Source organism: Accipiter gentilis, chromosome 22, assembly GCF_929443795.1.
Source record: "Accipiter gentilis chromosome 22, bAccGen1.1, whole genome shotgun sequence".
Taxonomy (NCBI): domain Eukaryota; kingdom Metazoa; phylum Chordata; class Aves; order Accipitriformes; family Accipitridae; genus Astur; species Astur gentilis.
In genome coordinates this window covers 20,327,639-20,355,220 of record NC_064901.1, presented here as the reverse complement: position 1 = coordinate 20,355,220, position 27,582 = coordinate 20,327,639, and the positions used below count along the sequence as shown (strand labels likewise).

Here is a 27,582-nt window from a genome sequence, read left to right as displayed (position 1 = left end):
CTGTTGAAAAAATATCTGAACTATTTAAAAAGCAAAACACTTAAGATGTAAGGTCCCAGTTCTCCACTGCAACTGCATCCAGGGAAAGTACTAATTCTGCATAGCAGAACTGCAAAAGATGCTGTGGCAATCCCACAGCTGGCAGACAGCCTTCCCAAAGCACAGGTTCAGATACAACGGACTCCTATCCTGTCACCTTCTTTTTCTCTTCATCCTTTCCCTGCTTTAATTTTACTGTTCACAAGGTATCCAGTTCTTCAGCTGATGGAGACAGCCATATGCCCTTATATAACTGTTTCAGCCCCTTTTCAGAAGCTGGGTGAAAGACAGTGACCAACTGAAATACCACCCCACCCCACCCCCCCAATATTGGGATCTAAAATGCCTGACTTTAATATCAACCAGCACTCAGATACCACAGCAGAGTCTCAGATTTGCCTGTTCAATGATTTTTTTTTTTTTTCTCCCTACTTCATCCATTCAACTGATAAAGAAGAGCCTAGAAATCAGCTGCTGTTCATAAACATCAGAGAGGCAAGGCAGAGGAAGTCTGGGCATGGATAACACACTAAAGGGAGCAATGCCTCTCCAAGAATCCCACAAACCTATTAAGAAATGAGGTAGCAGTAGATGTGCAGGTTGAATCCAGTATGACTCCAGAATGCAGCTAGAGATTATTTTCTGTACCAGCACAGGCTATAGGGCTACTTGCATGACATGGACCCAGCACAGCAACAGCTCTTGAATGTCTGACCAACAATATGCAGTTGAAAAGCCACAGTTTGGGGATTTCTGAGATAATGCAACTCTAATCTTTGAATTTGTGTTATTATAAAATCCCAGCAATGCAATAAACCAAACTCAATCAAGCTGCTACATGTCTAACTGCTGAGTCTCCAGGATTAAGATTATAACACATATATCTCCTGTACATGCTGTAAGCCCATCAGGTTTCAAAAGCAAACATAAACCTGGAAAATAGCTGTGTAAAAGCATTTTTCAGATAGTCAAGATTAATAGAAGAAACTGTACTGATTACTAAATATATCACTTTTTCTCTGTGAATTATAACCAGCTGATACTCACAGCTTGGTGTTTGAAGTACTTTTGGCTGGAAACTCCACATTTCAGATGAGATATAAAATTAGGGCCTCAAATATTTATTTTCATGAAAGCTCTCCTAGTACATGATGTCTGGTCTTAAGCTGTTGAAAACACACATATCCCAAAACTGAGGAAGGATAATGTGGTTATACTAGCTCTTAAATATCTCTTCTTTGCTTTTGCAAAGAACGTTATCATTTTCCCTGGGGGCAAGTAAACTGTCTTCTGCCTCCATATTGCCCCATTCCTCCAGCACACCTGGAAATACACATCCCTCTTGCAGAACATAAATCAATTTGCTTTTTGACCATTTATGCCTTTTCTTCTCTGTTCTGGGCACTTCAGCTCCATTTCAGCACCTAATTTTTCTGTGGGAGGTAGAAGATAGGAATACTTAGAGACCACAAAAATGGCCTCACAAGCTGATTTTTTCTAATTGAAAATCCAATAATTTTGCCTAAGACAACCTAGACTGCTCTTTTCAAAACTATCCTACACAGCTCAGTACCCTCAACATTTTTCTCATTTCAGAAAAGGCAACCTTAGAACTATAGCATTGTAGAGTTGTATCCCCTCAGGTAAACCAGTGCTTTAAAAGTCAGCAATGGTGACCAGAATAGAGCTGGTTTAGTAGTAGTGATATGCTACTCACCTAACTCCAAGCTGAGCTTCCTGTTCCAATCCATCTTCACCACAAATCTTTACTTGAAAGGATATTTTGGGTCATTAGTGACGTTTCCTTGGACTCCAGCTTCTCCCATGAACCCTGAATAAACCATCAGTACCTATATGATTCACAAAATCTACTTTTCCAAACAGTATTCTAAGAAGAGCACATGTGTGATGGGGAAAAGGGGGTGAATTTTGAGTTAAAAAAAGCTAACCTATGACATTAATACCTGGGCCAGCAGAAGCTGGCCTAAGTAGCCTTTAAGGGTCCTTGTAGTCTTTTACTCATGCGCACGTATACTATCAAGCACCCACAGTGCTTTTTTTATGCTGACAGACGTCACTGCACATACTGTATTCTCACTCAGAATTTTCAGGACTAAAATGACAATTATTCAGTCAGTTACAACAGTAGCACAGCCCTCTCCCATCGTATGGGAAAATCCTGTGCAAAAGACTCAGTCCCTGCTGTTAACTACATGCAATCCAGCACCACAGCAACTACTACCTGCAGTCCTTGGGATTCAAGGCCAAGTACTTCATCAGTAAGTATAAAGAGATCAACCACAGAAACACTGACTCTAACAAAGTTTCCCCTGCACTAAGCTAAGCAACTCCCTCAACACAACCTTTTTAAAGCTAGATCTCTGAACTCTGTGAAAGCTGCAGGTTTTAAGCGCTTCTGAGAACTAGCACGCTTCTTTCAAATCCTCAATGTGGCTGAAGGTGCTTCTCTTTAGCAATTAGCTTTGAAAACCTGACCTTAATTTCTTGTCTAGAACAGAGGTAATAGCACCCAACTGCTTTGTAAGTGCTTGCAAGAGAACACTTGAAGACTGGAAGCTCTGTTCCTTTGCCAAACATTACTTGTCAGGAAAGTGTAGCAATCCCCACAGGGAGGGACGACGTGGGACTCCTGCCTTCTAGTTCTCATTCTGCTACTGAAAGGTCCTGGATATGCTTTTTCATGAGTCAGCATCTGAATTTCTTTATTCATGACATGTGGCTAAACATCCCATTTTTCAGTATGGTATTTCAATGTATTTTCAAAATACTTTGAATGAGACATGCTAAGAAAGTACAGAACATTGTTACCTGCTTGTACATTTTTCATGTCATTTTTTTAGCCTAGCAGTGTATATTCCCAAGACATGCACTGTCCCTACAAACAGGCAGAGAAATTGAACCTAGTCTATTTCTGAAGCTTCATCCTGACAGATTTATGAAAGAAATGTTTGCTCTTGCCCAATGGCCTGATGCTTAGCTATTAAGAAATTTCATCTGAAACTAGTCTCTCATGTACGGAACCAGTTTTGTTTCTTAGCAAGGTTTCAGGTTTCTTTCCATGAAAGCTGCTGTAGAAATGCGTATGTACATGTAAGTATGTTTCCATGTTTGTATAAATTCCAAGTTCTGGTTGCACAGAAAGACCTAAAAAATGCATGGAGGTAACATGACACTTAAAAAAGTGTAACTCCCTAAAAGCAAAGAAGTTAGATAAAAGGAGCAACTAAAAGGATGAAAACTTGGAAACGGCAAGAAAATATCATTATCTGAGTTTGAAATAAAATACATACTAGACATTGTAAAAAGATAACAGTCATGCTTAGACATGGGAGCAGCAGAAATAAAGAGTAGAAGTCATATCTGAATGGTGAAAATAAAAAGCACTGTAAATTCTGACAAGTGGCAACATATAACATGGGTAAAAAGATAATAATATTATTTTTTTAACTGGAAATCTAGCAAAGTTGATGGAATCAGTAGATAAGCAAGATATAATAGAGGAAGATGAGATTACTGCAGAAAAGCTGTGCTTCCTTTAGGTTGACTTGTGCTATGGAGCAGGACAGGGATGTTCCTGATCAGATCATTCCTTACAGTTATTGATCTGAGGAAATCTCAGTTTCAGGAAGAACACCTCAGAGAAAATACCATTACTCAGAAGAAAGGGTTTTAGCACAAATCAGTGCGATGAACAGAAACAACTCGCTAGGAGCTGATGACACTCACCCAGGAGTTCAGAGGCAGCTCACGTATGAAACTGCTCAGCTGCTGAGTGAGCTCAGTAAGTGCCACTTAAATCACCACAGCGCCAGAGCTACCGGAAAGTGCAATCAAACTTTAAAAAGGATCCAGGATGAGTGATTGTGTTTCTTCCATGCCCAGGGTTGGAAGAAATATGTAATAAAAATGGAAGTAGTAGACTCGGGGATGAATATATGTCGGGGCTGAGTCAACATAGCTTTCACAGAGCCTGAAATACAATCTCCTAGAGGTCTCTGAAGAAGCCCGTGATGACCCAGTAGATACAGTTATCTAAGCTGCAGTTATGTTCACTGGATAGTCCACGCTGGGGTAGGGGAAAGGGAGAAGGCTGTTGCAACATGTTGTAGCTTTTAAGGGTGGAGGGTGCCAACAGACCTTAATGGCTCCTGACTGGCCTCACCTGGGGCCTTTACTCATGGCCTCTGCCCATCGGCCTGGGGCTCCATTTAAGCTCTGGCCTTTAACCCTTACCTCCTGCTTGGGCTCTGTTGTGGGAGGATGCACCTTCAGGCTGGTCTTGGTCTCCTTGCTTGACCTTGGACCTAGGTTGTATCCTTGTCTTTAGTCTTGTCTCTGCCTTCAGCTTCTGGATGGGCTCTGGGTGTGATTCAACACCTTGTCAATGGGCTGTGCTGGGGTACCGTGGGACTGCTGTAGTCGCAGCCCCTAAGGACCCCCCCCTTATGGAGTACCCCTTTCCTTGCTGCTTCCCTCTGGCCCGTTTGCCTTTGTTCCCTTTCAAGGGAAAGGGGCAATGACCTATGTTGTGAGCTTAAAGTGGAGCTAGGGCAGAGCCAGAAGAGCATTTGGGTTCTGCAGTATGAGCTGTTCAAAAGCTTTTAGGAGGATTCATTGATAAAATAAATCTTAAGGTTTAAAAATCCTTTAGGGAAAATGGTGCAGGTAAATGGCTCATTTTCCTAATGGGCCCTCGGAGCACCTCAGAAATCTATTGTGGCATCTGTATGTATAATTTATAATTATCTGGAGAAGGTGAATAATGAAGTAACAAGCTGCAGATGCTAAAACACAGTTTTGAGATGGTTTGGGCTAAAACTGATGCACTGCTTCTCAGCATGGATTTTGGGACAGACTCTTCATGCTTGCAAGCATTTTCTGCAGGAAGCAGTTACTGGTCTGTGACAGGGATCACAGGAGTGAACAGGCTGTGAGTGGTGATAGGAGTTCCTGACTTTCTGGAAGCACGCACAAATGGCAAGCTACTAGAGAACAGCAGCATTAGATCAGGACTTCTGTTATGTGCCTGAACAACTTGTAAATAAAACAAAGCATTAGGGTCATGTTTGCAGTTGGACACTGGTTTTGGATCAGGTCTTATCAGAACCAGAGAAGCTGTAGACCAGCCAGTCCCCTCTGGCTCAGCCCTTGTGGTACTTAAATACTCACAGTCCGCTTTGGCTCAGCCCTTGCGTACTTAAATACTCGCAGTCCCCTCTGGCTCAGCCCTTGGGTACTTAGATACTCAAATACTGAAACCAACCTTTGTAGCTTGTCTCCAGGAACCTGACTTTCCCCTTGCATCAAGTTCAAAAACTATAGTAAAGTTCTCTTCAGCTTACAGCTACTGCAAACCAGATAAAACCAAATTAGCTGTAAAAGTTTCAGCTGATTCTTGTTTCTAGCCATCATCTCAGGTTGAGGCTCACTGACACCTGTAGTTATCTCCAGTGCAGAGTCTTTGGACTTGTGCCTCTCCTTTCTAACATTATGGTATCATTCTGACACTGGAAAGGTAAAAGATAAATGGTGGTAAAATAGCAGAGATCATACTGCTGCAGGAGTGGTTTAGGGGGAACAAAGTCCAAACATGCATTGATTTCAAACGAATTTCAGCATATCTCAGTATTTACACTGGAGATTTTTTTCCATTAAAGAATGAATCTTTCATTTAAATAAAAATGTACCTAAAATGTGGAAATATGTCAATATATGCTATGGCATAAGATACAGTAACCTACACTAAAATCAACTAAATATATTAAAACCAGCATTCAAGTGTTTATGTATCAAGAATCTACTATGCTCGATAGTAACCTTTTCTATTAAACATTTGCTTTTGCTGCCTGGTAACTGGGACAAAGTAAGGACTGGGCACGAGGGACCAGATTTACAAGATGTTATTTTTGTGATTTTGACCTTTTCTGCAAGAGCCAAAACTTTTTTTGCACTTGATCAAGGTCAATGATTTAATTATTCTAAACTGATTAACTGACTGGCAACTGGAAAGCAGGAAAGCTCATTTTCTTCTCCCAATCAGTAAATAATGAGGCATGAATTGCATGCTTTCACTAATCCTAGCATCCTGAAGGACACAATATCTGTAAACAGATAACTGTTAAATAACATAATTTTAAACACCAAGGAAGTTTTGTGCATGTTTTTATTATTTAACTCTTTTCAGCCTGTTACAGTGTAGTATAATAGTTTCATTTAATGGCTACAAAGTTATTTTAAAATGCTCCTCAGCAGAATCTGGTTTCTGTCCAAATGCAGCGTCAAACAAAGCAGGTTTAAAAAGAACTGTCACGTAGTAAGTGCAATACTTTCTATTATTGTGACTTTAAAAATTAGGACTCTTAATGTAGTAAGAACGATTGGCCTGTTTAAACATGTAGAGATAACTGTGAATCCTCTTGAAAAGTAATAAGCTTCTTAAGGTGAACACGCAGCTGATTTAAGCCAACTTCTTGTTCACTAGCAATTGTCTGTATAACCTTTTGTGCAAATAGCTGAGGAACTGAGCATTAGAGTGATATTCCACTGGATCCTTAGACAATCACATGGCCTTTCCCTCTCCTGAATTTTGTTTCCCTTTAGGTTCATACACTCTAATGCTTTAGCCAGGGAGAGTGGCCTCTGTACTTTCTCGTTATGAAAGGATCATTGGACTTACTATTCCTGTTGCTTCTGATGATATCTATTACTGATACAGAGCTAGGAAAAAACCTATACTTAGACACCAACAGGTGTCTGGTTTGTCTACCTTTGTCATTTAGTATTATGCCAAGAGGGACTTGGATTACATAGTGAAAGAAGTGCTTGTTCTCTGCCATGGAATGAAGGTGAAACTAAGTAAGCATCACTAAGAATGTGATAAACATCATATTGGAATTACTAACAAACAGCAGTGATAAAACATCTGGCAGATCAAGGACAGTGTGGCTAAGAATGAGAAATGTCAAATGACGGTGCAAGAAAAAGCATACAGGGGAAAGAATGCAAGTTACAGCTGTGTAATCAAATTATTTGGATAGATAATGAGACTGAGACCTGAACATTATTGTGCTAGAATATCAAAGCAAACAATAAGACAAGCAGCATCAAAAAGGAAATTTGCTCTACGAGACAACTTCTGATAACGTGTTATCAGGTGATATGAGGCTTTGGTCTATTAATTAGCCTTGAAAAATACCCAATTCTTTCTGGCAGTCAGGAAAATGAATTAAACCATGGGACAGATCTCCTGACTCAAGGGTTGCTCTGGTCTGTGGTCTGCCACTGGAGTCAGTAAGGTATTGCAGCCTTCCCTGGAATGAATATGCAAATCTGCATGGCAGAACTTCAGAGGTCCCTTGTGTCCCTCCTTGCTGCATGCCTGGAGTGACCCAACTCCAGGCTCTGCACAGTGATCTGGTCTTGTTCTCTTGCTTTTATTGTCTAATAACTTCTCTCTTCCCTGTCATTTTGTGATGTGTAGCAGCAGAAATGTGCTCCTGTGACTCCCTCTGTCTCTCGTTTCAACTTGATCTTGAATAGACACACGGGTTGCTCAGAACTGTACGGGAGGACCTCTGGTTACCGGTGTAATGAATTAATGAGGGCTTCTGAACTTCATCCTCCTATCAGCCAAAGCAAAAGTGGTCCTTTATGTCTGCACCTTGTTATTGCAGTATAATCTACATGGAAATGTAACTGTAGATGAATTGTGGAAGTTACAGAAATGTGGAATATTTTAGAAAGTTTAGGAACAAACTATTAGTAGGGTAAAATGAAAATACTAGTAGCAAAGCTTTACATAATATCAGCTAAAATTTTTGTAGCAAATACTCCTTAAAAACAAAGGACCAGCCCATACATCTATCTGGAAAGGTACCCTCTGCCATCTTGATCTGCTGTGAACCACATAGATTCCTCTGAATTTTGCCTTTGCGGACAATTCCAAAGGTTTTCTTGCTTGTTTCTTAAAGATTTGATGCAGAAAATCCTTAGGATTTTCTATAGCACCCAGGTATTTGTGCAGGGGCTCAAGCTGGGAGGAGAAAACAACATCTGCCTGCCTATGGTGGTGTTCGTGCGGCTTCAACATGAATATTCCCATTGTGCAACTTACTCTTACAGTGTGGGTTTTCTAGGATTCAGCCTGCCTTTCTAGGCTTGTTTCTATTCCTGGACATCAAAGGAAGGAGGGCTTCCCAGAAGGTGGGAAGCCAAAATTCTGGGAGCTGGTGGTTTTTACTTGTAGACTCCAGAAAGACACACGATCGCTGCCAGTGATGATTATATTGCAAGATACGGTATTGGAAAAACAATTTCAACCAACAATCAGATTTGTCTGTGGCTCCAACGGATTTCCAGTGCTCCTGGCCAGCAGTGCCTGGCTGAGAGCTCTGCACAGAGGGGACGGGCTGACAGATGGGCTCTGCAGAGCGGGGTGGCTCCTGGCAGCAAGCTAACTTGTTTCTAGGACAGGTAGTCAGTGTGGATGGATCAAAGAGTTCCCTGACATTGAGTTTTGCTGTAAACAGACTGCTACCAGATATCCTGTCCCTTGGTCAGCAGCAAGGGGACCTGCAGCAGCTCATGGGTTCTTCACAGAATTAAAGATGAGTCACTGTAAGGTTGCTGGATTTTCTTTCCTATTGCTCCACTTCCTCTGTTTTCTGAAGATAAATAAGAAATGAGAGCCTGGAAATTCTCTTGAGAGGTCCCGCAGCTTGTTTGTTTTGTGAGAATACTTCTTGTTATCTAATTTTGTTACACTTGTTAAAAACAGCAGCAGCTTTCCCATAAAACTTGCCCCAAGTAAACTAACCACAGCTTTGAGAACTGAGCTGCAGAGCAGAGAAGATCATCTTGGAAACTTGAAGATGAAGTACTTTCTTCTGCCAACTCATTTAGCATTTCTCTATAGCTTTGCACTAAGTAAACCTGTCCAGGTGCGTCCCTGCTCTCAGATGTTGAGAATTTACATTGCTGCTGCTGAGTTGCTCTGATGATCTTAAAATTAGTTACAAACTTTTACTGCTGTGATTCTACATGATAGAAATTTTCTGCTATGGAGATAAGCATGTATTAACAGATATGCTTTTTTTTTCCCCCCAGATAGCTACAAGAAACAATGACTTAGGTGAGTTTGATTGTAATTATTATATAAATAACTGTAGATTTTGGTGGGACTTCTTCTCTATACCTCATTCTCATTATTTGGTATATTTTTCTCTTTGAAAATGTTTTCCAGCATCAGTGGAAAACAATTCACAGAATTCAGATATGTTTTAAAGTCTCATTTAGTGTGACTATTTATGCTGCTGTGATAAAGAAATTAAGAAGACTTATTGAGCAATTGCTACAAGGAATGTTCTTTTCCATATGTAGCCTCAGCAAATCAGAATACTTTTCATTTTGATTTCTTTCCTATGTGATTTAAGACACTTCCCTGCTGCTGTACCCAAGACTATTGCACGTTTTTGGCATAATAACCAATGGCTCTTGTCTGTGAGAAATGTATTCCAAGTATTTTGGTGTCAGAACTGACGAGCATGTCACAATGTCTTCTGTCAAATTAACCTGGAAATTAATAACTTGCATGCATTCAATATGCATGATAAAAATAGTCATTTCTTTTGTATGATTCATCCCATTTTTACAGAGGTCAGTTATGATTTTTCTTTAATTCCACAAGCTCTAATGAAGAGAACAATGACTTACAATACTTAGCCTTCCACCCTGAAGGCTCCCAAAGCTTCTTAAGCTAAAATATATTTAGTCATGACTTTGATTACAGCTGCACTATGACATCTATATTAATATTAAGGAAGTAAGGCAGACCTGACCAGTCTTATCATATTGTGAATGCTAGATTCACCCAGTCTTAATTTACTAACCCTTTTCACCTTATTGGGAAATGAACTTCAGTGAAAGAAATTTCCAAAGGTACAAAAGCTTGCTTGCTTAGGTGTATACCTCTCATCTCCCTTTTGCACATCTATTTGCCTTCTCAGTGCCTTGTATGTTCTTTATTTTCTTCATCTGCCAGGTAGTGAAATAGTTGTGTATGAAGGAGACATACTCTTGAGAAGAGGACGACGCAGTGCAATTAATTGTGAGAGTTGTTTATGGCCCAAGTCACAAGATGGACTAGTCAAGGTTCCAATTAACATCTCTTCTGATTTCTGTGAGTGTATGCAAATGGATGCTGTAAAGTTAGCATTGATCTTCCAGTCCCTATACTCTCTGTTATTTTATGTTTCTGTGGCATGCACCAAAAGCAATCTTTGTCCAAATGAGAATTTATTGACATGTCTCTTTTGCTAATCTGTTAGTCCTATGGTAGTTTGGCTAAGACTCCAAACATTTCCATTACAGACACTAAAATATGTGGTTACTTGGGCAGTAGTTGCTATATAAATACCAGATAATTAATTTTAATTACAAATATTAGCTCATTCCTGCTAGCTACAATGCACTTTGATATTTAACAAGTACAGAAGAAGAAAAATAATTTGTTCACATTATGAATTTATTTTTGTCAAAATTACCACTAGGAGCACTTTTTTGAACACTGTAATTTTCTTTCAAATGTCTCAGAAATATTCCTGCTCTAGAAATCCTGTAGAGGCAAAAATGGAGGAAAAATCCTTGGAGATATTTTTTCCCTTATTATTTCCCTCTGGTCAGGCAATAGCTCTGTCCTGTGCAAAAGGCTGCAGGACTGATGCCTTAATCTAGAAAATTTTGTTCCAGAAGACTTCATCTGGGCTGTGCAGGTCTTCCATCTCTCCTCTGCTGAGGCTTCTTTGGACTGAGGCTTCCATACAGACCCTTCTTGAAAGATCTTACCTTGAGAGAAAATGGCATGGACGTGAAATACAGCCTGCGCCTGATTCCCATTCTTGGGGAAAGGGAATCTGTGTTATCATTTGAGCTGAGGAAAGCCCAGTCTCCGTGTTACCTAGGCTGTTCCTCTGCCCATGTACTTCTAGAACTGCAGCATATACTCTTGTGGTTAGGTGAAGGTTATTCAGTCTACCTCTCTCTCTCCAGACTTTAAAGATGAGGAAATGGAGATACAAATCATTTGTAGATAATTCATAACTGAGGAAGCCAAATTAGGCCAAAATGTTCAAAAGCAGATAAACACTCTTATCTTTATTTGGTACCTGAATAGAAACACTGTGATCTTCAGAGCCTCTGAACGCTGGCTGTCTTAAGTGATTCCAAGGGGTGTGTAGCAGACATTTGTTATCTCTGATAAACAAAATAGGGTTTTGGTGCTTAGCTATGGTCAGATGGCTCACCTGGCATACTTTAATCCAACTATTTGGATCTGAAACCATTTCATTTTTTTCTGTTCTGTCTAATGGAAGAAACAATGCCAGTCTTTTGCCTTCCATCAGCTGTCTCCTATAGAATATGCATAAGGGCCAACCATAATTCTTACATTTCCCCTTAAAAGTCCAATCAACTTGAACATCTGAAGGCTCTGTGCCCTTTTTTTATTATACTAGTATGATAAAAAGCTAACAAGTGCTGTGAAGTTTTAAAGGAATGCACCCCATCAATGCACCGGGGTTTTGACTAACCAAGGAAGAATTCTCCTGGCCTTCTCCTCTTTCTAGCAATGACAGAGAGGTCTTGGATTGCTGACGCTCTGCAAGAGATCTCCACATTGACCTGTGTGCAGTTTGTAAATCGCACTACAGAAACAGACTACGTGTATGTTGAACGTGGGCAGAGGTAAGCTCCCTGTCTCCTGGGAGTGGAAACACTCAGAAGGTCTTTCAGCTTCTTTTCTGTTTTAATGTGGGTTTAAGTAATTGCCTTTTTTAATCCTAGCAGTCAAGATTCAGAGAGCAGGTACAATATTTCATTTTTCTTTAGATATACTAGTAGTTACATCAGTTAATAGGCTCTAGGAATAAATGTGTGTGTGGACTTAAAGATAATGGGGTATAATTAAAAATGAAATATTTTCCTTAATTGTTGTAAAAATTTAAAGAAGTAGAATTGTTTCAGGTTCTTTGCTTAACTACTTAAACTTCTTCATCTTAGTTTGATATAGCCATTTTACTGTCTTAAAATTTGCCATACTCATTACAAAGGCTTTATTTCTCCCCCTATGTAGTTTGGCAGCTTTCGGAAGCCTAGATTTCTCACACCAGTGACTATTTGCATGTCCTTTTCTGTGACTGCACATCTGGAGGTCCTTGGTGGCATAATCAGTGTATCTATTTCTTTGTATTTGCTGAATGTGATTGTTTTGGTTATTGATTGCCTATTCTTAGTTGCTGGTCTTACTTTGGAAAAATTGGAGGACGTCAAGCAGTAGGCCTGGTGAAAAATGGTTGCATGGATAAAGGAGCAATTCAGCACGAAATGAACCATGCACTGGGTTTCATCCACGAACAGGCACGGAGTGATCGGGACAGGTTTGTCAAGATTATGTGGGAACACATTGTGGCAGGTATGTCCACTAAATCTTAAGAGAAAACTCATACTTTCAGATAAAGGAGAATGTTTCTCCTGTGAACAGCAATGCAAATAAGAATCATGATTAATGCTGACTGAATTGCAGCAGCAGCACATTCACTGTGATGGAATTTCTTGTTCAGTGTTTGTACTAGGGGAATTTCTGTGGCTACAACTACGTTAGTGTGGTCCTCCAAGGCAGATGCAGCCTAAAAGTAGCTCTATGTTCTTATCTTGATTGCCATCTTGAGCCCAGACTCACCTTATCTCCAAAATACTAAGATCATCAGGAATGCAAAATGTTGTTGCAAAGACTTGGCCAGAAGGCAAGACTATGGGACTTTTAGCTGAGGTGGGGTGAAACATAATATTCAGAGATCATGGTGGGGAATCACACAGCAACTCTGCCTTCAGGAAAGCCATGGAAATAGGGAAGGCAGCAGGTAGGCATCCTGGCACTGGCAGTGAAATGCACATAGCCTAAAATGTAGATGAACAAGGGACTGAATGTGGACAGAATGGAAGCACATGCAACCACTAGCATGTGCAAAATTCTGGGACCTGGCATGACGTGAGAGGAAGGACTGCAATTATTTCCTCCTTGAGGAGAGAATAATATACACTGCCATGAAAAGATGAAGCAATGGGGAGCTATCAGGACTGGTAAATCTGTAGGGAGAAAAGAGGTGAATGTTATTTAGGGAAAGGAATGCAGGATGAATAGTTTGGGCACGTGCCCTTGATCTGTGTGCTGGGAATACAGGAGCATATATAGAGCTCCAGGCTCTGGGAAGGGGAGGGTAGAGAGAATGGTAGGATGTCCCAGGGAAAGCCAGAAAGTCGTAGATATAAGGAAAGTAGGGGAAGAAAGGATGCAAGGAATCACTTGTCTGACAGCTATGAGAGGGCTGGACAACCCACAACAATTGTAAAAAGATAATAGTGTACTTAGTTCATTATAGAAAATAATAGTAGATGAGGCTGGACAATTGAATACCAAATTCTAATAAGTCTCTTCAAAAAATAAGATATTCAGTTCTTCATTGTCATGCACAGTTGAAGATATATCTATCTTTTTCTCCAGATGGAACTTAATTGGTTTTATTGCAAATTCCTAACATGCTGTTCTCCAAACTTTTTTCAGCTATTCCTGTGATATCCTAAGTAAATTCCATTTGTGCTGTTCTTTACTGAGGTTTCAGCTCTAGTGTTAAAGTGTGATTTTGCTATGAATTGCTTGCCATTGTACAACAAGGGTGTGCCACTTTTGAAATGCTATCAAAGGATGTGCTAGGAAAGAGGAGTTGAAAACATGAAGTTATACCAAAGATACTAGACACACATAAAATCTTACACTAGTTTTGCAGGAAGAAGTCCACAGGTTCAGATGTCATCATTTCTAAAGGACACAGATGTAACCAAGCTCTGATTTAGACAGAGTATCATGAAAGGATAAAAGAAGGGGAAGAGGTGAAGAAGACAAGACTATGCAAAAGGAGACGGTGTCTATCTTCAGTGTTTTAACAGCATTCACCAGGCATGGAGGCTGAGAAGATTGGCATCACAAGGAAGTCAGAATGCAGAGTGTGTGCAGCGCAAGCACTGTAGGGAAAAATGCAAAGATATGCAGGGAAAAGGAAATGAAGAAACACAGCTATGTTCATGAGGACTGTTAGCGTACATCTCCTGTAAAAACATGCTGCTGTTAACAGTGCTGATGGCAGAGCTCCCACTGACCTCAGTGATGCAGAACTAGACCTCAAGACCTTTTGCAGCTTCCCAGCTCTCCCACACAAGATGTTTTTCTCTTGCCAGGACTGCAGTACTGTGGATGTTTGCTGGGTTTTGTTTTTACCCAGCAATTCACCTTGGAAGCCATCCTACTTCTTTGTTTTGACAAAATGCTGCCTGATCGGTTGCTGTCCACTTAGCTACTTGAAACTCAGCTTGTTTTTCCCAAACTTTCAGGGGAAAAAAATGTATTCAGAGTCTTCAGCCAAAGCTTCCTTTTCAGCTCTTCTGAGTCATTACACTTAGATTCTGGCAGAGGTAGGGTTTTTTTTAGAGTGGAAAAGATGGGTTAAGTCCCCACACGTGTGCAGGTCTAGACAGCCAAATCTCTCTGGCATGTGATGAGGCAGACACTAGTTTGCTGGCAGCACCTCTGTCCAGCCAGGCTGCTGTTACTTTTTCTTTTTTAGCAAACCAATTCAGCAAAGCACTTATGTGCCAAACAGTAGCCATATGCTTAAATGTTTCACTGCATTTGAACTGTGTTCTCTATTCATCACCTCAAAAGAAGCTGTGCACTTGCTGATAATTCCTTCTGAAGTCAGTATAGCAGATAAGAGGAACTGAGATAAAAACCTAACAGAGTCAGGAAAGCTAATGCTGTTGAGAACCAGTTCGAGCATTAACTGAGTTTTTGAGCCATGAAAGGCTCCGAAGTCATGTTTACCCCCAAACTTTCTATAATTCAGGATTTTGAAGCTTCTCTTTGCATTTCCTAGCCCTCATTGGGACCAGCGCTGAAGGACATTACTGGAAGAGACTGGGTCTGATTGCAAGCCTGCCAGCCAAGTTGTGCAGACTCCAGAGATTTTTTCTGACAAGCATCCAGCCCTGAACTCTTGTCCAGATGGTTTGTGGTTTACAAACCACTAGTTACAATAATGAAGGTACAGATGTTGAACTGGAAAGGAGTGCTCAGGGCATTAGCCTCGAGGCCAGGCTGACTGCATTCAGCTCCCTGCTCTGAAATTGCTTGTTTGCCTGTCTTACCATGGACAAGAGACACAGGGTGCAATTTGTATTCATGCTGTCCTGCCAATGGAGAGAAATAGGTGCCTTCAGATGAAACTCCCTCCAACTGTGTCTCTCTTTCTCTCCCTCTCCTCCGACTGTCCTGGGAGCCTTGATGAATAGCTTCAGTGTCTAACTTAGAGAAATAAAGCTAGGTGACATGAATTCCAGTTTGTGTCTCTGGGCCCCAGTCCTGTATCAGTGTAATGCTTTCTTACCTCATATGGGCTTTTTAAGGCTAAAGAGATTAAAAGTGATGAGATGATCAGCAGCTATATTCAAACAGAATGTTTCCAGCTGATCTTACTGAGTTCCTGTGCTTCATGTGAGTCATACCACTTCACTGTAGTCACTGCTGACGGGTTTGACCAGAGAAAAAGCCAGAACATGGCTGATAACATGTTCTTTGGGGCAAGTAACAGGCAAGCTGTATCCCTTTCTTTTGTGGTCTTACAACCCTTTGGTGCAAGGACTCAGCAAGACAAGGTGGTGGTCACCCAAACATACCTCTGAATTTTTGATCTAGGTGGTCAGCCAGATTTCCCTCTCAAGACATGATGCGGCTTTAGGGACATAGGTTGGATGCTTATAATGTTCAAGATAATACATTGAAATATATTTGGAGACACTCTAATGAAGACGGACAGATGAATACCTTTGCTTGAAGAGATTCGCTTTATATTCTGAAACCTACTAGACTGAGTGAAAATGGGTTCCCATGGGCTTCAAAAGGTTCTGGTAGTTTTGATAGATCCAAGATCTCAAGAGAACCAGTTATTCGTATCCTAAATTACTCTTAGGATTATGACAGCAGGCAGTGTACTATTAGAGCAGCAATAATTGTTCTGAAATGTTGCTTTCCTACCTTACAGGGGAACAAGGGAATTTTGGAAAAGTGAATTCCAAAAATCTGGGCCTTCCCTATGACTACTCTTCAGTGATGCACTATGGCGCGTAAGTTGTTTTCTGAAATGTCTTTCAAAAGAGCAAACAGCTTTCAGATCTTCTGCTCAGATCTAGGAAGAAGGAATTTCTCTGTGCAGGGAATGACTTTTGCTGTTCACTTAAAATTGAGTGAATGGAAATAATTAAGGGTAAACATACTTCCTTTATCAGCAGGATTCCTGGAAAACAGAGTTGATATGGATAGAAGAAAAAATTAGGACAACGTTTTCTTTCACTGTACTCCTGCCTCTTGCTAAAGGCCTTTGACATGGCTATGGTCCAAAGTCTAAATCTTCTGAGTCACTGATCTAAAATAGTTCTGATGTCTATATGATTTCATTAATGTAGTAACAGCTGATCACAGACAACAATGTTTAGGTACAGAGAGAAGAAAGACGGAATTTTTTTATATCATTAAGATGTCATGTGCTGCCTCATATTAATCTAGGAACACTGTCTAAGGCTGCATTTTAGTCCGTAATGTACAAGCTTGTATCATGTACCTTCCCCTTTATTTCCACTAGCAAGTAACAACTTCTGAACAAAGACGTGAAATAAAACTTGTCTAGCAGGAGGCAGGAAATGGCAGATAGCAAATAAACAATTAGTAGATGAGACAGAACTATTCCTGCTCCTCTGCCTCTGGAACCGTGAAGGTGGGATTCAGTTAATTTTGCCAGGACATTGGCAAAAGCTCTCCTCACTCAGGACGGTGCAGCTTTTTCTTGTTTCTTGCTTTCATCTGCTGCACACAAAATGGCTGCCATGCTGGTCCTCTTCAGGGAAGACTAACTGGTCTCTGAAAAGCTTCTTGCCCTTTTCCATTGACATTCTGTGCATGTGGTACATGAATATGATTATGCAGTTAGCGAACTTCACTGTTTAAGGGAAGTGATCTAGAAATGTGATTTCCTTATTTCTACAGGTATGATTTCTCCAGCACTCCAGGGAAGCCAACTATTGTACCAGTTCCTGACCCTTCTGTACCCATTGGGCAGAGAGAAGGCCTGAGTAACTTGGATGTGGCAAAAATCAACAAGCTCTACAAGTGCAGTAAGTGCTGCAGATCGAAGGCATGTGAATCCTTATATAGCTGATCTCTGTAGGCACTGTCAGACATCCCCCAAAGGATCTCAGCCCACAGTCCTTTCCATACATCTCTCCCTAGCCCTACAAGAGGGCTGGTATGTGTGTGGAAACAAACCTGCTCCTGTTCCAAGCTGCTGCCTTCTTGGAAAGGACAATTTACTTTCAATAATTCACTGTCATTCTGGGTTAACCTCACCTAGTCCCTGCTCTTTGACATAAGCAAAACCCATCAGAGAAATCATAGTTGCTACCTCTGTCAACTTCTCATTTCAGGAAAGCTCTGAAGGTTGCAAAGCACGTAAACTGTCCTGAGCCATGATTATAGCTTAGTCATGTGCATCAGTAGTGCCAGCAGGTTTGTGATTTTTTTCAATTAGAAAATGACTGCAGGGCACTAAGTATGGTTTCCATTTATGCTGATCAGAACAGCTCTTTGCAGGGAATCAGTTGAGATGCACAAAACGCAGGTAAAACACCAAACATGCTCCTGCAATGCACGCATTTTGCCTCGACTCCTAGTATATAGGCTAATTGATTTATACGGTACTTGACTTTTCTGAGAAGTTATTCAATTAGTTTCCACCAAAAGAGCAGAAACATTAACGAGGCCTAAATATTAGTGTACCAAATTCTGCTCTGAATTGTGTTAGAACTTAGTTAAATAAACAGAACTTAGTTAAACAAACACCAGTAATTAGTGGGAATCAGCATTCCTTCAGTTGGATAGTTAGGTACAGAAAACATTGCTGAGAGTGGTTCCTCCCAAATTCTTAACTTCAGATAAGACAGGTTTACAATTTAAGTGTCTCTCATGGTCTCAAAGACAGCGATAACAACTATTTAATGATATTTATTCTTGATTAGTGGGGCTGGGAATGAGTCACACTTCAATACCATTATTACATAATTTTTATAATTAGATCTGTATGTTTTGGAAGAAAAGGGCTAAATTTAAAAAAAAAGATAAAAACTTCAGGGCTAAAAAAAAGGACAAAAAGTCCAGTCATCTCAGGAAAAGTAGGGAGCAAAAGAAAAATATCATAAATTCATATGTTCAGATGTCATATATTCATATTTTGTAATTTGGGGAGTTACACATGCTGCAATAAATGAAGGCTACATGTGGAACAATGAAAGATAGATGAGATCAGACTTTGTATACCAGTCACTAGGTCTGTAGCTTGACTTCAGTGCTCTCTGTTACTGTTTTATCGCAGTGACTACCCATCTTTGCTTTGATGGAATCTAGTTTTCAAGCTTGATTTTTGCATACACTTATGAATACACACACATTTACTGATGGGAATTAATATACTAATGTCATTGAAACTACTCCTGTGATTGAGGTTAAGAAAGTTCATGAAAGATACAGGCCTTTTATAGTAAACTAAAATATGTGGGTGAAGCCCTACTGTCTTTAAAAAAACATCAGTAGCTGAAGCAGGTAAGTACCTTAACTAGCTTTATTCCACTCACAGGTTTTGAATGAATAATAATTCGTTTCTCTTTTACAAGCTTGACTGATGCAAATGGTTGGAGAGCCTTGTCAGGCAATTCTGGAAGATTTTTGTGCAGTTTTCATTCTCTTCAATACTGTTTGGTTCTTCCCTTCAGATTGCTGTAGCAATGTGTTGCCTAAATCCAAAGGCTCGTTCTCCTCTGTCAATTACCCATCCCCATACCCGAACAATAGCAACTGCCTGTGGTTGATCCGCATCCGTCGAAGTAAGGTAATTTTTATTAGGAGAAAAAAGATTTGAACCACGGTGTCAAGGCTACACAGCATTATTTCATTATTATGACTACCCTCTGGGAGTAATTTTCGTGGACCAAGACATTTATTTTGTTATGCAGTGAATGAAAAGATAGTCTCAACAATTTTCATAAGACTTATTAAGGCTATCAGATGCATTATTTAACTTGATTTTTATCCTGTTAAGATTGGATGGCTTTTCAAAGACAAGCAATAGTCAAACATCAATCACTGGGCTCAGTAACAGGATAGCTAGGTGAAATTCTATGCTCTTTTTATAAGTAAAATTTCAGTGATATATGGATAGTAAAATGAATATGAAGTCCTAGCTCACTTCATAAAAATTAGATGGTTTCAATCTTTCCCTGTGTATAGCATTAAATCCAACATCTGTTTTCTTGTTTCTTGAGATTTTCCTGCAGTTTGAGGCTTTTGATCTCCAGCATTCCTCAGACTGTTCTTCTGACTATATAAAAATTTACAATGGAAACAGCAAGAATTCCCCTGTCTTGCTGGACAAATACTGTGGGAAGGGACCACTGCCCTCCTTAGTGGCATCTGGATCAACAATGCTGATACAGTTTACAAGTGACGAGAGCATTACAGCCACAGGATTCAGAGCCTCCTACCACAGGGGTACGAACACTCCTTTTCAGAGCTTGGAGAACAGCATTAATAGTATTTGTATGGAAGAACTGAAAATTTTGAACGTGTACTCCAGAGTAGTTTTTTTCTGTTATTCTTTACACTTCCATAGCAATTGCTAATGCAGAAGGCTAGGCAATGATGGGGCTGAAGGTTAGCAGGAAACACAAACTGGAATGTTGTATGGGTCTCATGTTAGTAATCCTGAGAACCCACTCACGTTCTTCTGAGAGCCTCTTCACATCTGGGCGTTATGCTATTCAAGATTTTGTGGCATTTAATGCAATGTGAGAGGTACTAACCTTGGGTAACTTGCACTTTCTGAATTAAAGGTTTTTGTTATGTTATATGAAACACCATGTCTACTGTAGTCACTTGAGGGGTGTCTGTTTTATGAACAGAAAAATGCATTATGGACTGCTGGATAAAATTCTATTGTGTTGCAACATGCTTTCAGTTAGAAGGCAGAAGCCCAAATAACTTGTTATTGCCTTATTTCAACTCAAAATGCAAACTTTTTTAAAGCATAAATTGAAGAAGTCTTTACTCTTTTTGCATTAGTCTTGATGGAGTCATTTCTAGATAGCATTAGATCTAGCTTGATAATGCTATCTTGAATACTTGAGCTAACTATTTTCTGAAAATGCAGTAAGTTAGTACCATTAGAATGCTATGCTAATATGGTAACTCTCAATTGTAAAGACAGATAGAGCTTTAGATGCAGCTGTTTCCTGTCCTCCAAAGGTTATTTAGCAGCCATGTTTTTGGTTCCTTCAATATAGCTGCTGATACAAATACTAAGCAAAGAAGTAAAGTATTTCAGCAGTAGATTTTCATGGTAGCACATTTTTTCTTGGCTTGAAAAAAGAATACAATAAGCAAGCTCACTTCTACTGCCAAAATATTCTTGTTAATATGCCTTTCTCTGTTTTTCTCATTTGCTCCTCAGTGAATTGTGGAGATACTTTCACAGACTCAAGTGGAGTCATCACCTCTCCAAACTACCCCAATAAATACCCCAAAAACCAGGCATGCTTCTGGGTCATCAGTTCTCCAGTAGGATACAAGGTAAGGGACAGATTAATTCATCTGTGGGTTTCATCAGATCTAATGATCTCTAATGGAATCTTTTTTGCCTTGGAGAATAACAGCTGTAATGTCACTTTTTGAGCAGGCGTTCTCAGAGTAAAAACTTGAACACAAAAATCCAATTTAAGAACTTGTGCTGGATGTTGGTATCTGAGGTGTTCAGCAACGGAAAACCTTTACACATGCATGTGAATTCTTATGAATTTAGCTTGCACCAGTAGGCTTTGTTCAGAATAATCCCTAGGTAAGAGTTCCCACTAGAAAACTGAAACATTGCACAGGTGTGTTTTTCTATTTCTCTAGAGAAAATGATTTAAAGTGTACAAGATCAATCCTGTTCCTTGCTTCTCCTTCCAATCCAAATGCTGATGAACTAAGCAAATAATTTGCTACTAATTTGCATTACAATATGGAATCAGGATCTGGTGCAAACACAGAATAAAAAAATGACGCCTGCACATAAGGAATTTTTGTGCTTGCTACATACAAAGTATAAGAGAAAAGTATATAACCTGGAAGCAAAGTGCTTTGGTTGTATTTTCTCCAGATATCTCTCAAAATGTTATCCTTTGAGCTGGAAGATAGTGACAGATGCATCTATGACTACTTGCTCATACATGATGGAAGCCGACCTACATCACCTGCAGTTGGCCCTTACTGTGGGACAGAGAAGGCTGCAGACTTTACTTCCACTGGGAACTTTGTGCTGGTTGAATTTCACAGTGATATAGTTTGGGAGTTGCCCGGATTTGTGATGAGTTATACATTTGGCAGGTAGTACTATATAGACGGGAGTTGGAAAACAGAATGAAAGTAAGAGACCAGCTAGCCACAGGTAAAAGTCAAGACGCCACCAATTTCAGAAAAAAAATATAGCTCCCTGATACCTTTAACAAACTTGAAGCTTGATCTCTTAGTCTTACATCTACAGTGATGTAATTTGCATGGTGAATTAGGGACAAAAGTGTTCCCGCCCATAGAATGCTTCTGTCTGTAAGCTTTTTGTTATAGTATTCCCATTGCTGGTGTTGCATGATGAAATACAGTAGCAGAACTGAAACTATGTAAGCAGATTTTCAAGACCTTCTAGCATTAGAAACTGTGCCCATAATAATTTCAGAATATGGCTGTGTATTAACTTTAACCTGTATTCTGACAAATGTTACCCAATGCTAACAGTATGCATGCAGAAAAACCTTCAGACACATGTTGGTTTATGCTTTGAAGCCAAGCTCACTTATACAGTTCATATGCACCTTAGCTTAGCCTGGAAATCACCACTTTACCCTGAAGGTGCAGACTAGGATGTTTGTAAAGCATCTCAACTCAAAGAATTGCACTACTCCTCTGTGAGATGAACCAGGTCATGGAATAGATTTAACTAAAGAAATGATTAAGAGTGGCAGGACAAGCAATGAGGGAGAGGGAAAAGAGTGAAACACCTATTGTTGCCACTTTGCTGTGGCCTGAGTCAGGTATTGAAATTGTCCATGAGGTATTACCAGAATTTTTTTTTTTAAATGAGGCCTGAAAACATAATGCAAAGTCCACTGACAGTAAATGGAGCCAGTGACTTTGGAGAACATATTAGGTGTGAAGTACCTTGTCTGTAGAGAGAAATCTTCCACCTCTGAGGAGACATCTGAAGAGGAGAAAGAAATCACCACTGTAGACAGCTAACGCTTTGCATTGACTTGATGTATTCAGAACTAAAGGCCAGTGCCAAACTGGAAGATGCCAAAATGTAATAAATAATAAAAGTTCTTGCTGCAATTATGCCTTTGCTAAGAAGAGCATGTAGAAAATGCCAATTTGCTTTCCTGGTGCTAGGAAAGCAGACAAGAAAATTTTGAATTATCCTGACTTTTAGGGGTTTTTTAAGGATCTGTAATGTTTTTCTTTCTAAGCACTGGTTAATTTTCACCCTCAGAAGAATGATAATTGATAAGTTGTGGACATCAGGGTCTAGAGCTTGCTTGCATCATGGTGGGGAAGTGCATGAGCAGCAGACAGCAAATATTTGTAGTTCTTACAAGCTCCTGTCTTCTGGCTATAAAAAGTATTCCTTCATTTAATTTGGCTCACTATTTAGATTGGCACCTTTTTGAAGGATGTAACAATTTCAGCAGCATGAGAGAAAATTAAACTCTATTTCTATTTTTAACCTCAACTTCAGATTGTGCAAAAGCTAATTCTTCTCCCCGAGTCTGAGGACTTTCATGGAGGTGCAAAAGTAATAAACCCGTGACAACTGTTATTGTATACAAAGTTGAATGGGTCTCTATTTTAAATATACAGTGCTGAACAGCTTTGTAACTTGAGTATTACTTTAGATTCCCTTCTCATGGCCTGATGTGGGGCTCTATATAGGTCCAATGTTTTAGATGTTCACCCATATTTGGTAAAGGAGCATGAACAACATACTGAAACAGCAATGTACTGCATATAGGAATATTAGTCTTGCAACTTGTCCCAGAAATATGGTTTTAAGTAGGAGTCTGAGACGTGGCAATGTGACTTGATCGGGGTGCTTTATTTGTAAGCAAGCCCTTCCTGCAGGCAAGTTGTAAGCCCTAAGGGCACACAGCCTGGCTAAAGACTCCAATCTCATTTGTTTTGAAAACATGAATTCAACAGTAATGATGTAGAAATGCATTCCTGAATTTACAGACAGGCTGAAATACAATGTGATGAAAAAGTTCTCTCTTTCATAGGAAAGGCTTTTCAGTCTGAGATCTAAAGGTTCCACTTTTCATGAGTTCTGTTAGGGGTCCTTGGTTAACCACTTTACTTAAGGGATATGTGCGTTAGCTGGAGCTTCCACACATGCTCCAAACCACCTCCTGACCCTCTGCAGATATCAAAACCTTCAGCATTCCTCTATTGCTAAAATCTCTGGTTTCCTACCAGCACTCTCCACTTCAGTTACACATTACTTATCTATAAATCTGTGGCCCACCAAACAGGAAGAAGCAAGTTACAAAACATCCTGGTAAACGGCATCTTATAATGACTACTGCTCATTTTCACCCACAGTTAATTGTGAATCTTAAATGGAGAAGCTGTAGAATTCACAAACCCTGCTAAGAGCTTAGGTGTACCCAACTGCACAGTGTAAGGGGACTTGCATCTAACTGACAATAATCCTCCCACAACAGGCATTGCCCATACATAAAAACAATTTATAAACTTGCAATTAACATTCATATTCTGAGATATATGAATTAAGAGTGACCAGCCAGTAGACACAATGGACAGTATAGCCAAAAGTTGAGGATTCAAATACCAACATAGGAGGATTTTGAGAGGTTCTAATGAAAGTTCAGCATTCACTTAACCCACCTTTGAAACTCAACATGTAAGGATTTAACCTTAAAAACCAGAGGAATCTAGCAGTGATGAATATGTATATGTATACCCATATATGTACATACCTCATGACACAAACAGGTATTACCTTATTGTGTACTAAACCAGATGTGTGCTAAGAGACACCCGCTTCCACAAGCCTGTGTGTGTGGAAGAGACGAGAGTGTTTGTGTCCACGTATTCCAATCTTACCTGCTTTGGGACTGTCCAGGTTCCTATCTGGGAGGCAAACCAGGGCCTTTGAGTGGTATGCTTTTGTAATCTGTAAGAACCAGGACAGAGATCTGTCAATTACTGCTGTAGGAGAAAACCAGCCTGGAATAAAGCACTACAGAAACACACACAGAAATGTACTAATCATGGCAGGGGGTTGTGTTTAATTTAAAACACATTTCCCTTACATAAGTAAATAACTGTGGTTGAGATGACTCTTGCTTGCATGACTTGAACCCCAATGCCTGACAGAAAACAAGGGCAGCTTTTGGCATGCTGATAGTACAGTTGGTTCCTCATCTAAAATAAGAAAATGAGCCTACTGAAACAGCAAGAGAGTACTGAAACTTAGTTTTCAATTTCTCTGTGGTGATGATCTGCCCTTTTTAGTACACTGAACCGCAAGGAGGAACATTACAGCCTGGGAGACTTAGGCAGACGGCCACATTTTTAATTAATTTGAACTTTTTCAGACCAAAAGTTTTACTTCTAGATGCGTTCCATTATAGTAATCAAGGCCCAAGATTATCAAGGCCAAGCCTAATACACTGGGGCACAGTTTCACAGCAAGTTAGAGAAGAACACAGCATTTGCAGCTATAACTATGTAGGACAGAAAATGTACAACTTGCTGTGCAACAACTGAGTTTGGCAAGAAGACATATGAACCAAATACCATTTAATCTCTCCTACACTTCAAACAGAAATTGAAAAACTTATGGGCTAAGTCATCACAGGATTTTAATAATCGGAGTTCCCTTTATCACGGGGGAACATCTGCAGGCAAGAGAAGAAATAAAGAAAAGCTGCTGCTGTTCAGCTGCTAAATGGCCTTCTGGCGCAGGAGCTGGAAGAACTGCGGGGGCCGGGCCCCCTCTGGTGGACAGCAGCAGAACCTGAACGTCCCTCGGTCCTCTGCTCCAGACACTGGAGAATGAGGCCTTCTGCTCTGGTCACGACCCTCCGTTCCATCTGGCAAATTCAGCCGAGGCGCTTCTAAACAGGTAAGTGCAATTTCTTTCACTGTCCGGCTCCCTCCCGTGCACCTCTGTTGGTGCTCTCTGGGTAGGAAGGTTCTTTGGGTCGCTGCTTGTATTTTGTATTAAAGACTCCAAATTCCGTATTAAAACTCCAAATTACACCTGTCAGTCGGGAGGCTGCACTATAACATTCAGATTGAAATTTCCTCTTCCTCTTATCCCATTGACCAGCTCGATAGCAAAGACAACATCAAATGAAGTCTTTTATTTAAGTAAATTCTGTATTATGTGGTGGTTTAACCCCAGCCAGCAACTAAGCACAGCGCAGCCACTTGCTCACTTCCCCCGCTCCCAGTGGGACAGGGGAGAGAATCCGAAAAAAAGTAAAACTCATGGGTTGAGATAAAGACAGTTTAATAGGACAGAAAAGGGAAAATAATAATAATAATACATAATAAAAATTAAAAATAAAAATACAAAACAAGTGATGGACAATACAGTTGCTCACCACCTGCTGACTGATGCTCAGCCAACCCCTGAGCCACGGTGCCCCCTGGCCAATTCCCCCAGTTTATATACTGGGCATGACGTCATATGGTCTGGAATACCCCTTTGGTCAGTTGGGGTCAGCTGTCCTGGCTGTGTCCCCTCCCAGCTTCTCGTGCACTCCCAGCCTCCGCTGGCAGGGCAGTATGAGAAGCTGAAAAGTCTTTGACTTTGTTATAAACACTGCTTAGCAACAACTAAAACATCTGTGTGTTATCAACATTATTCTCATCCTAAATCCAAAGCACAGGACTGTACCAGATACTAGGAAGAAAACTAACTTTATTCCAGCTGAAACCAGGACATTTCAATTCCCTGCTTTATGGTTACATTACGTGTAATTTCCAGGTAGTCTCTAAAACAATTGCAGGACAGCTGCAAAGTTGTAGCTTCCAAGTTTTATAGTTGTCTTTCTAATGTTCTTTAGCATTAAAAACCCCCGAAAGCTTGAGAAGGGAAACCCCATTTTTTTTCCCTTTTAAATTTAGCTTTATTCAGATATTAATGACTCTTACTTCCTTTAATAGATCAGTCAGTTTCCTAATTTAATTCTGTAGGTGTTTACAGCGTGGACATACCTATTAAACTGGAAGGAATGCAAAATGTGATTGCGAACCCACACGATTAACAAGATGACTCATGGGAACCAATGGTACCTAGAACTACACTTGGTAACTCTTTTTTATAAACACTGTAGGACATTCACTCCTAAAGACGTGCAAACAAACACTGGCAGAAGTATTGGCTGGGGGTAACCAGAGTTTTGCAGCTTGGCAGATTTCTTCTCTTCTGAACCAGGATCTCACCACAGGTTTAAGACAAAAAAAACAGAGTAACTTGAGCGCAACCCCGTCAGCATTAGAGAATACACTTTTTTGTCTCATTAACACCCAAAGACAGCTGATGTGCAAAAATGCAACACCCTACTAACTACGTCTGCTGTACCGGGAGTACGGCATGCAGGCGTACGAGGCAGAGAAAGTGTTGTAAGCAACTGCTGAAGCAAAAGCTTCAAAGAAACCAATGAAGCACACAGCCTGCCGGTCCTCCCTCTCCCAATCCAAAAGTGACAGTGACTTTCGTTACTGTGGGAACATCCCAGAAAGAGAGCTAGGCCGGGGCAAGGGGGCCCCTGGCGGGCGGGGAGGCCGAGGCCCCCCCGTGTGCCCTCCGGGTGAGGAGGGGCGCAAGGGAGAGGCGCTGCCGACCCCCCCTCCGCCCTCCTCGTCCCCGACCCACCACCGCAGGACGTACGAGGCCAACTAATCCACCGCCATCATCCACCAGCCGGCCGTCGCCTCAGCCCCGCCGCCGGGCTCCCCGGCGCGCTGCCTGCCGGGAAATGGAGTCTCCCCGCGCCGCGAGCGCTGCGCGCCTCCCTACCGGCAGGGAGGGACGTCGGCACAAGACTACAGGTACCACAATGCATCGCGCGGCAGAACCGGATGTTTTCAGGTCCCGAGCAGTGACAGGCGGCTCTCGGCAGGCGGAGCCCTGGGCGGTGTAGTTTATCCGCGGAGAGCCGCCTAGCGGCTGGAGGCGGGGATGGTGGCTTGAAGGACTACAACTCCCGTCGGGCCGTGCGCCGGGGCGGAGGGGGGGGGGGGGGTGTGGTGTCGCG

The 27,582-nt window shown here is 40.8% G+C and overlaps 1 protein-coding gene and 1 long non-coding RNA gene across 2 annotated transcripts; one reads left to right on the top strand and one right to left on the bottom strand.

The window, feature by feature from the left end:
• Positions 1-8,930: 8,930 nt before the first annotated feature.
• Positions 8,931-21,632, top strand: LOC126049501 (embryonic protein UVS.2-like). The gene is made up of 11 exons (XM_049825988.1): positions 8,931-8,999; positions 9,166-9,190; positions 10,100-10,237; positions 11,682-11,799; positions 12,348-12,526; positions 16,206-16,287; positions 17,204-17,331; positions 18,982-19,097; positions 19,531-19,756; positions 20,715-20,833; positions 21,402-21,632. The coding sequence occupies exons 1-11, from the start codon at positions 8,931-8,933 to the stop codon at positions 21,630-21,632; spliced, it is 1,431 nt and encodes a 476-aa protein (XP_049681945.1).
• Positions 21,633-22,459: 827 nt separating this feature from the next.
• Positions 22,460-27,265, bottom strand: LOC126049506 (uncharacterized). The gene is made up of 3 exons (XR_007509213.1): positions 27,216-27,265; positions 24,416-24,485; positions 22,460-22,496 (listed from the first exon to the last, which is right to left on the bottom strand). It is a non-coding gene; the product is annotated as an uncharacterized LOC126049506 (long non-coding RNA).
• Positions 27,266-27,582: the final 317 nt, after the last annotated feature.